At 43.0% G+C, this 10,382-nt stretch overlaps 1 protein-coding gene across 1 annotated transcript; it reads right to left on the bottom strand.

Moving 5' to 3' along the window:
- Positions 1–2,479: 2,479 nt before the first annotated feature.
- Positions 2,480–7,735, bottom strand: LOC130488284 (lysozyme g-like). Its single transcript, XM_056861934.1, has 5 exons — positions 7,698–7,735; positions 6,112–6,195; positions 3,813–4,009; positions 3,071–3,209; positions 2,480–2,680 (listed from the first exon to the last, which is right to left on the bottom strand). The coding sequence occupies exons 1-5, from the start codon at positions 7,702–7,704 to the stop codon at positions 2,547–2,549; spliced, it is 561 nt and encodes a 186-aa protein (XP_056717912.1). The 5' UTR covers positions 7,705–7,735; the 3' UTR covers positions 2,480–2,546.
- Between the last annotated feature and the right edge of the window lie 2,647 nt (positions 7,736–10,382).

Genomic DNA, 10,382 nt, shown 5'->3' with positions numbered 1-10,382 from the left:
GCTGGCCTTAGCCCTGTTGTTCTCTCCTTTGGCAGATGCCTCTGAAGCCTCCAGACACTCCTGACCAGGTCCTGCATGGGCGTCTTTTCCTGCTGTAGCTGCCTCTTGCCTCTCTGCCTCTTCCCCCACCCCCAACGTCATTTCCCTGGCTGTTCTCTCTGCTTGGCCAGCCCCCTTCCTCCGTGTGCCTTTTAAACTTTTTGCTCGTCTCTCTCTTCCGGCCCCACCTTGTTCACTTCCCCCTGCACTGCTGGAGCCTGCCATTTGTCGGATGGAGCTTGTCTGAGTGGCCGTCTGGTACACTTTAATACTTGCACATTTCAGGTGAAGATGAGTTGTGATGATCTCTCCCTATATGTATGTGTTGTATTCCTGTAATGGCTATTTGTTAAGTCTTCCCTCTAACAACAGGTTATATTATATAACAGTCCACTGGAAGATATAAGAAGTGCTTCTTTATTATGGACCTTGCTTAAGAGGTACTAGTCAATGTTGTTATGTAGGGCTTTTCAGTTATGGTTTTGGGTGGCTCTTTGGAAAATTGGTGTGTGTGGTGGGGGTTAGGTTTTTTTAAAGAGTAGATTAAGTGATACATTAGTGCTTTCGAGCTCTATATTTTTATTGTTAAGGATCTTATTGGATCCTTTAACCGTCCTTGTTTGACCTTCCTAAAGCCCTTTGGGGGAAAGGTGGAATTCAAATTTGGAATAAATACACAACTTCCTTTCAAAGACACTTGTCTTCATGACCGTTTCACTGACAAATTCATGTACATTTCTGAAGAATCCCTGAGTTCCCATGAACAGTTGCTACTGCTGGGTTGTGTGCATTTTGTTTCAACACGTGCAGGAGTTTATCTTCTATTGTTTTAAAGAAAATTGTTGGTATTCTCTCCATTTTAAAAGTGCAACACAAAGTCCATCAAAGGATTTCTCCTAATTTAAGTCTTGGACTACAAATGGCAGGTGTATTTTCATCTGTAAATTCTTTTTTGTTTTTGTACAAAAGTCATACACATGCCGGTGATGCTGTAAAATATCTGTAATGACTCAGCAAAGAAATTGTGGTATTGTCGTGAAACAGCTGAAGTAATCAGCTCATAGCACTAAAATACAGAAAAGTCAAGTTAAAAATTATTGAGAAAGAACTGAAAATAAAAGCGAGTTTCATGATTTAAGATGCTCTAATATGGCCATTGTCCCCTTTCATAACCTCAGAATAGCTTTTACATCCCTCTGGTTTCAAACCATGCCAACAGCTTGGATAGCTGGACGTTACTCCCAAACATCATGGGCCTCTCGCCTATGTATTTGTGGAGCCGCTCCAGAGGACCTAACTCATTACACCTTATTCTGTCCTCTTTACAAAGAGCCCAGACTTAAATTCCTCAGAGCATTTCTAAAGGGCCTAAATCTTTCTCCAGATCCAGAGAAGCTGCTCTTTCTCCTATCAGACGCCAATCCTGATGTTTCCTACAAAGTGTCACTCTTTGCTTTAGCAGCTAAGAAAATCCGAGCTAAAGCTGTTTTTAATCAGGGAACTTCACATATTTAAATAGTAGTTTCTTGTGGGTTAGACTATTTTAAAGTTATTTTTATGTTATTTTATGTTATTTTAAGGTTTTGTATGGTAGATTGTGATGGCCTTCAGCCGCAGTCAATAAACATTATCACTATCACAATATGGTCATTGAAAGTATGGTTGGCCACTGTGTGAACAGACTGCTGGACTTGATGGGCCTTGGTCTGATCCAGCAGGGCTTTTCTTATGTTCTTATGATGTGGGTTGGAGTATCTTTTTTTTTAACTAGTCCTCTTTAGGACAGAGGAAAAACAGCTGTATAAAGACAGGGTAGAAGTTATAGAATTCTGTCATATAAACAGATTGTTTCCCAGCATTAGATCTTGGGCTCATGTAGTAAAATTACATTTAGAGCAGTATGCCGGGAAAAGGGCGTTCACGGCCCGAAAACACTGCGGACGCTGACTAATGTCAGCCGTGCCTCTGGAAACACCCCCTTTTGTGCCAATGCAGGCCCCTGTGCTGAAGATATGCCATTGCGGGGGCTGGCCTGGCGCTGATGCGTCACGCAGGTCTGCAGCTCCCTGGCGCCGGCGTGTGTGCCATCCAAGATGGCATAAATGCCCATTATCCCAAGTTAAATGTGCACTTACACTGGCACGGGGTCACACCAGCTCCTATGGAGCTTCGCCTCCCCCCTTCAGGATTGAACGGTTATAGTGTAATCCTATGCAAAATTACTCCAGACTAAGCCCATTGCAGTCAACCGATTAATTCTGCATAGAATTGCACTGAAAGACAGGGTATTGGCAAGTGAGTTGGAGGCAGAGGCAAGATTTGAATCAGGATTCCTGCTTAACCTGGTTTATCTAAGGCTTAGCCATTAGCTCCTAATCTTACTAAAAATCATGAATTTCTTCAAGCAAGCAAAGTGATATTTTATAGGTAATAAAATTGAATTTTACTAAAGGTGTTTATTGTAAATTACTTCTTAAAAGTGGTCAAACAGGAGATTAAAACCATTATTAGTATCCATGTTTCTTGTAAAACTGGGCTCTTGCAGCTACATCATTGGCATAATCATTCCCTGTTGTGCCGATATCCATTCCGTCATAGGTTTGAACATTGCGAAGTCCTGCATTGTAGGCTGAAATTCCGCCTAAAAGTACAGTAAATTTTTTAGTGAAAGCATTCATTAATATATATGCCCTATCTGTTTAACAACAGTAATCTGAATTAACAGATTAATCAATAATCTCAACGCTTCTACTTCCTGGAAATGGAGATTAGTCACGGAAGGCCCATTTTCAAGGCAGTGTTTTGCACGCTATGCAGTAGAATCAACTAAGTGAGCAGAGGGGCTGCTCATGGAATAATGTTCTCTCATATTCTTCCGGCCACCGCTCCATGTACCCTCCATCAAATTGGAGGATCCTTCATGACTGTCTGAGATGTGTTCTAGGGGCTGGCTGTAAAGGAAGGAAAGTAAACAAGGGCCAGAGGATCCTTGTAGGCAACAAGTTACATTTCAGGGCTGGTAATTTCATACCTTTGAGCTGTTGTTCCTTGGTCCATTGTGGAAACTTCTTTGCAACACCATCTATCATGCCGCACAGAATGTTGGCACCCTGAGTAATATGTGCCTTACTATCCCATGCACCATCTATTTTATGGTATCTTTTATCAACCTAGAAGAAACAAGAATGCATTTTCACTAATTCTGCCAAGATTATTATTTTATACCAGGCTACCAGTGTACAACCCCTTTATAAAGTAATAAGAAGGAAAATACAAGTTCCTGCTGAGAGGAGATTACAAAGAAGGGAGTCCAGAGCGAAGCAAGGTAATAAGTGAGGAATGTGAACACATACATCTACACCAAGCTTTGACTTGGTTGGAATAATTTGCCCCTTAAAACTCCAGAGTAAAGGTCTCCTGTGCAAGCACCAGGTCATTCCTGACCCATGGGGTGACGTCACATCCCGATGTTTACTAGACAGACTTTGTTTACGGGGTGGTTTGCCAGTGCCTTCCCCAGTCATCTTCCCTTTACCCCCAGCAAGCTGGGTCCTCATTTTACCAAACTTGAAAGGATGGAAGGCTGAGTCAACCTTGAGCCGGCTACCTGAAACCAACTTCCGTTGGGATCGAACTCAGGTCGTGAGCAGAGCTTGGACTGCAGTACTGCAGCTTACCACTCTGCGCCACGGGGCTTCCTAAAACCATTATATGGAGTGGGTGAGTAGAAGGCCTTATGGCCTGTGCATTTACCTCAAATTAAAAACCTTTACCTGCATCAAGCCAAATCCATTTCCGTGGTCCCCCCAGCCATTGTCCAGGATGGTTCCAGCATGAGATTCTCGAGACATTATACCAGCAATCACAGCTCCATCAATGCCTGTGCTTTCACTGACACTCTGAATTGTTCCTTTATACTTCTCCATATTTTTTAGGTCTCTGGCTGCAATAGTTTCTGAAGCTTGGGCTCCTGGTGCCAAGAGAAGTGAATATTTTAAACATGCGTTTAAATTGCATATAAAGTGACATTTCAAGCCCACATCAAGCTTTAGATGTCCATAAAAAACTAGTTTCCCCAAAGTGAGGGAGTCCATCCCGGTCAAGACAGATGGTACTGAGGGCCTTGGAGGAACACTGAAAGAATATCAACAGTGGCTGTAAACATGGAGTCTGTTTCTGCAACTGGACCTCTCATGCTGCCTTGACTGGTGCCAGACAGATAATTTTTAAAGGAGGAAACATTAGCACACGGATGTCGAACTCAATTGAAACGAGGGCCGGATATGATATAAATGTTTGGAGTAGAATAGATCTGCACAAGGAGCTCAGTGTGAGGAGGGAGGGGCAAGCAGTAAAAATTAAAGTGAAACCTTTTGAGCAAAATACTCCACAAGTCTTTATGTAGAAAACCATTATTTAAATTTAGTCTTACTGACTAATGATTTAAACCAGTGGCAAAGGAATAAATTGTTATGAGGGTTGGATATGACGTAAATGCCACTTGGTTGGGCCGTGCCATGCCTCGCCAGCCCAAATCGGGACTGGGGTGGTGGTGGTGGTGGCTGCCTCGGCTGGCTTGTGGGCCGCATAAGAGCTCTCAAAGGGCTGGGTCCGGCCCATGGGCCATATGTTTGACACCCCTGCATTAGCAGAAGGCTTTCTGAAGAACACAGTTGGCATGTGGGATTATATGTGGGAGATAGAAGTATGAGGGCCCTAGCCTCTGAAGTGCTTTCAAGGTAATAAGTAGTGGTTTGAACTGGGCCTGGAAGTAAATAATTTACCACTGCAATTGATGCAGCAGTGGAGTTTCATGTTCCAGACAACTGATTCTGGACAATTGCTGCAATTTGTACCAGCTGAAACATCTGAGCTGCCTTCAAAGGCATTCCCACATATACTTCATTACAGTTGTCCAATATGGAGGTTATGGTAGTGTAGATCAGCATGGCTACGTTGGCAGAGTCTAAGTAAGGAGACAGTTTATGAGCTAGATTTAATTAAAAGCGCTCCTAGCACAGCACCAACCCCTTTATCCATTGACAACTGTTGCAAGACCAACGTTGATCTAATAAAGAGAGCTAGACGCCATCTAAGGCTGGTAACTTGGTAACAGCCAAACAATCTGCCTTCCCCCACCAGCATCAATTCCATCTTGTCTGGATTAAGCCTCAGTTTTTTTTCCTCATTCACTTGGACACGGCCTTAAGAGACTGGGCCAGGACTTTCACAGCAGCCTCTGGAAGCTTAGATAATGAGGTCTAAAGCTGGATGTCATCTGCATATTGATAACTCATTCCAAAGCTCCTGATGATCTCAGCCAAAGGTTTTGCATACCGGTTAAAGAGTACTGGGGTCATTACACACAGTAGCTCCCAACTAGCTGATTCTGCCTCTCTTAAGAACTCTAGGGCGCTTTCACACATGTTGAATACTGCACTTTCAATCCACTTTCAAGGCACTTTACAGCTGGATTTTACTGTGTGAAATGATAAAACCCACTTGCAAACAATCATTAAAGTGGATTGAAAGTGTATTATTCAATATGTGTGAAAGCTATGTGTGAAAGCGCTCTTTTTGTTTCTTGTCAACAAGAAAAAAATGAGGGCTGTTGTTTTTAACCCAAACATTGATTGTATGTCAATAAGGTGGTAAGTATTGGTTATAAGCAGACCACACTCCAGCATCCACAAGCAAGTGATTCCCAGGATAGCTGTAACATAAAAAGCAGCTTTTAAGTTTCTGTAAAGTAAGTAACCCTGTTCTTGATATACAATGAATGATGTATTTTTCCACAACTTTTATTACATGCTAGTGTTTTACTAACTGTAATTTTTTTTTTCAGACTCAGTGTGGAAATACATATTGGCTTATATCCCAATCTCCTGTTGTTTTCAGGAGACAGTTCTGCCTGCAGGTGCATTTGCAGCTATTCCGCTAGCTTTATGGGGACACAGAATGCTACTGTGGGCAGTAGGAGGAAGTAAAGTTCCCATTCATTTAGTGCAGTGCCATGTGTGCAAGATACGATCTACCCTCAACTCTATAAACAACTGCGAGGAATCATCTTACCACCATAATTCAGGCTTTCAGCTCTCGCAGTTCCAAGAGAAGCCCCAGTAGTTTCAACATTCATTATGTTGCCATAACAAGACTCTGCCAGGAATAAGTGCAATTATTTTATTTATAGATCTTGCTTTTTCACCATAAAGGACTCTATGCATCTTACATCAGTAAAAAACAACACAAAACCCACACACAGGGCACTTTCACACATGCGAAATAATGCACTTTCACACATGCGAAATAATGCACTTTCACACATACGAAATAATGCACTTTCAGTGCACTTTGCAGCTGGATTTTACTGTGTGAAATAGCAAAATCCACTTGCAAATGCTTGTTAAAGTGCATTGAAAGTGGATTGAAAGTGCATTATTCAGCATGTGTGAAAGCACTCACATTAAACAAAGTAATAAAAAATGCATGTGAGGAAGTGGGCCAGAGCTAGCAGCATGAAGGGAAGGTCTTCCTAAGATCTGTGGCTGGCAGGTCAATGATCAAAGGTTCCATGTCAGCCTCCTCTGAGATGAGACTACCAGAGGGTGTACCAAATGCACCCTCCACAACTGTTAGGCCTCAGACTGGGAGGGAAGCCAATTGAATCTTCACCTGGGTCCATCTTTTCCTGTTGGGGCTCTCCTGCTTTTCTCTCCCCAACGATAACCTCATTGGTTATATAGCTCCTCACAGTCCCTGCAAGTCACCCCCCCACAGTTTGTGAGGAGCCAATCTCAGATAATAATATATTAGATACTTCCATAGAGTGGAATTTTGCTTTATCAGTGTTTGGCCACACTTACAAACAATGGCCAAGTGTCCTGATCTGTGCAAGGCCGGTGTGCACACTTCCTTTACTGGCACATAGGAGGTCAAGCAACAGTTGAGAAGTGTACTTTTCAAAACAGTTTCTTAACTTGAAGTAAAAAAAAATTGGGGCAATATTAATTCACGTACTGAGTTGTACCCCAGGAAACTAAGGTTGCCAACCTCCAGGTCATAGCTGGAGATTTCCTGCTATTGCACTGATCTCCAGACGATAGAGATCAGTTCACCTGGAGAAAATGGGCACTTTGTCAATTGGACTCTATGGCATTGCAGTCCCTCCCCAAACCCCTCCTCAGGCTCCACCCCAAAAACCTTCCGCCGGTGGCGAAGAGGGAACCTGACAACCCTACAAGAAACTAGCCACTGGCAGGGGAGGGGGGACGAAACCTATCCCTATCTAGGGTTGCCAACCTCCAGGTACTAGCTGGAAATCTGCTATTACAACCGATCTCCAGCCTGTAGAGATCAGTTCACCTGGAGAAAATGGCCGCTTTGGCCATTAGACTCTATGGCATTGAAGTCCCTCCTCTCACCAAACCACGCCCTCCTCAGGCTCCGCCCCCAAAACCTCCCACCGGTGGCAAAGAGGGACCTGGCAAGCCTATCACTATTATATAGCTAAACTGCTTCTTCTTTTAAGGGGGATGTAAGATGCTTACATTTTGAGGAGATGAGAAACAATTGCTAATTAAGATGTGGAAGATTAATGTATAGCATACCTGGACCTGTTCCTTCAGATCCGTAAACAAGACTGAAAATAAAAGACATACCTGCCATGGTTCCTTGTTGTTTCTAATCTCCTTCAGTGCTTTTAAGTATGAAAGAAGAAGAAGGGTTAGCTTTTAGTTTCATTTTCAAAATGAGTTTCTTTTCTGGTTGCCAGCTATTGGCTTACTGATGTCTTGGGTGGGGAATTTAGAAAGTTGCACAATACTGGGCTGTAGCCAGCGTTGCATAGTTTCTGTTCTTCTCATGTCAGGTTACTGACGGGACGATTTTTCATCAGTCAAAAGGGGCTGAACTTCTGCCTAAAGATCTCTGTGTTTAAAAAAAATCTTACCAGGAGAGGGAACTACATTTAATTCTGTGTTCTAACTTTATGCTTGACTCAAGTCTACAGAAAGTAGAACAATGAAGCAAATATTGTAAAATATTAGCAAAATGTAAGTACAAAAGCAAAGAAAAGCACGATTTAAGGTGAAGCTGCAAAAGTGGTACTTTCTTCACAGTCCTTTCGGCTCTTAGATATCCCTGATGAAGCAAGGAAGAGCCAAAATGTTAACACATTTTACTGAGCTTGCAACAACTATCCAGAATTACTAGCACCCATTCACACACACTCACCCTGACAGGTGCTATTTTTGTGTGTGCACCTCCCATTCACTCTCTCACAGAGTATACAGAAGGAGCAAACAGATTATTTGCTTCTTCGTTCACTGTTCCTGTCTGCCAGGGTTTCTTACCTTTGCTCTCTGCGCTGCAGCGATGACTTTTGCTCCTTTTTCTTGTATTCAAGCCCAATTAAAAGTAGTTTATGAAAACAGCAGTGGTATGTTCATCTCAGAACCCATGCAGACGTTCAAAATCAAAGCTTCTGAAGCTTGGCTAGTAAAAATGAGGGAAAGGCGGCGTCTGCTAAGCGCTCCCAGCACCTCCCCTTTCCTTCCTAATCCTTTCTAGCCCTCCATTTGCTCTCCTGCCACTTGGAACATTGCAGGGAGAGGAAGGAAAACAATGGGAGTTTTTTTTTAAGAAGTTAAAAAAATCAAAAAAATAAAGCTGCACTATGGTTGTAGAAAGGAAACGTTTGCTGAATGGAATTCGGGTGGGCTGACCATTGATCAAACAGTAATTTACTCCAGGGAGCATCCAAGGACTTAGTAACCACTTTGCCTTTGTTGTCCTAGCAAGACAGAAGTAGAATTTAGCTATTGGTTAGTATTTGGATGGGAGACCACCAAGGAATACCAGGGTTGCTGTGCAGAGGAAGGCACTGGCAAACCACCTCTGTTAGTCTCTGGCCATGAAAATCCCAAAAGTGGTCGCCATAAGTCGGCTGCAACTTGAAGGCACTTTACACACACACATAAGGGAACCAGGCTGTCAAAGGCAGGATCGAAGGCATATTCTATTTAAAACCTTCATCTTGAAGCACTTCACCAAGGCTAACTTACAACCATCACCTGCTACAACAGAGTCATGTGCAGTATCAGAACCTGTGCCTTGAGCACACACTTTCTTCAGGGTCATGGAAAATGGAGGGCAAGTAAATTCTTTGAGATATGCACATCTGTAACCAGACCATATTTTCTGTTGACAGGAGGCACTTCTATCAGTAGAATGGAACTTTGTTTCCTTCCCACTTCTACTGCAGCCCACTGATCTCAGCAAAATTATTATTAGGTTATCAATAGTTCGCCTTCCTTGCTGAGACTCAAGGTGGATTACATAGGGTATAATCAACTGGATGGGGCATCCAAAGAACAGTACAATAGGGTCTGGACTAGCATCTAGCAGCAATTGTATGTGTGTACCAGTATGAGCAGCAGCAGGCACACTGGTAGGGTTGCCAGCTCTGGGTTGGGAAATACCTGGAGATTTGGGGGGTGGAGCCTGAGAGGGATGGGGTTTGGGGAGGGACTTTGATGGGATATAATGTCATAGAATCCACCTTCCAAAGTGGCCGTTTTCTCCAGGTGAACTGATCTCTATCGCCTGGGGATCAGTTGTAATAGCAGGAGATCTCCAGCCACCACCTGGAGGTTTGCAAGCCTACACACTGGGGAAAATTATGGCCAGATGGCTAAAATCAGCAATGTTGATCAATTGTGACGGAAGACCAAACAGGCCAGAAGGCTAAAAGCAGTAGAGCTAAAGGGCTTAGGGGCCAACATGAGGTGGTGAACCAAGTTAAGCTGGTTGAATCAGTTGAAAAGGGGGAGTTCTTGAACACAAAGACCTTGAAACTCTACATAAGGATCATGGAATATGAAGCAAGGAGGATCCTACCTCCACAGTTGGTGCACCAGTTACACCCCCCCCCCCATGTTGCCTGCTCCATCTGGATACCCAGTATCTATTTCTCTTGGAACTATTCTCTGACTCGTATGGAATAACCCTGTACATCGCAACATTTTCTTCAAATTGACATTCTTCAAATCACAAGATTTTGTTCAGAGGCTACAAGGCAAGTAACAGACTACCTTTCTCCAGGAACTCATGCATAGGTCTGGCCAATCCCAGCATGAGTAGCTGAGCTTGATGGTCTGATGTGTGTATGGATGTTTGTCCTTCTGTTCTTCTGATTTGTCCTTTATTTTTCCTTAATAAACATTACATGAATGGTGAAGTAAACTAAAAATCATGTGGTCCTCTTGCTCATTTCTTATTTAAAGTACCTCTGAATTTATGACACACTGAACGAGCAATGAAAAGTATGAAGTGTTGAAGCATTT

Source organism: Euleptes europaea, chromosome 16 (assembly GCF_029931775.1).
Source record: "Euleptes europaea isolate rEulEur1 chromosome 16, rEulEur1.hap1, whole genome shotgun sequence".
NCBI lineage: Eukaryota > Metazoa > Chordata > Lepidosauria > Squamata > Sphaerodactylidae > Euleptes > Euleptes europaea.
Note: the sequence above shows the minus strand (reverse complement) of the source record. Positions and strands in the feature narration are given on the sequence as shown.

Coding starts and splice junctions, on each gene's coding strand:
- LOC130488284 (XM_056861934.1), bottom strand. Junction 4,010..6,111: donor TGAAAGCCTGAATTATGGTG/GTAAGATGATTC, acceptor TCTTGGCACCAG/GAGCCCAAGCTTCAGAAACT. Junction 2,681..3,070: donor CAAGGAACAACAGCTCAAAG/GTATGAAATTAC, acceptor CTGTACTTTTAG/GCGGAATTTCAGCCTACAAT.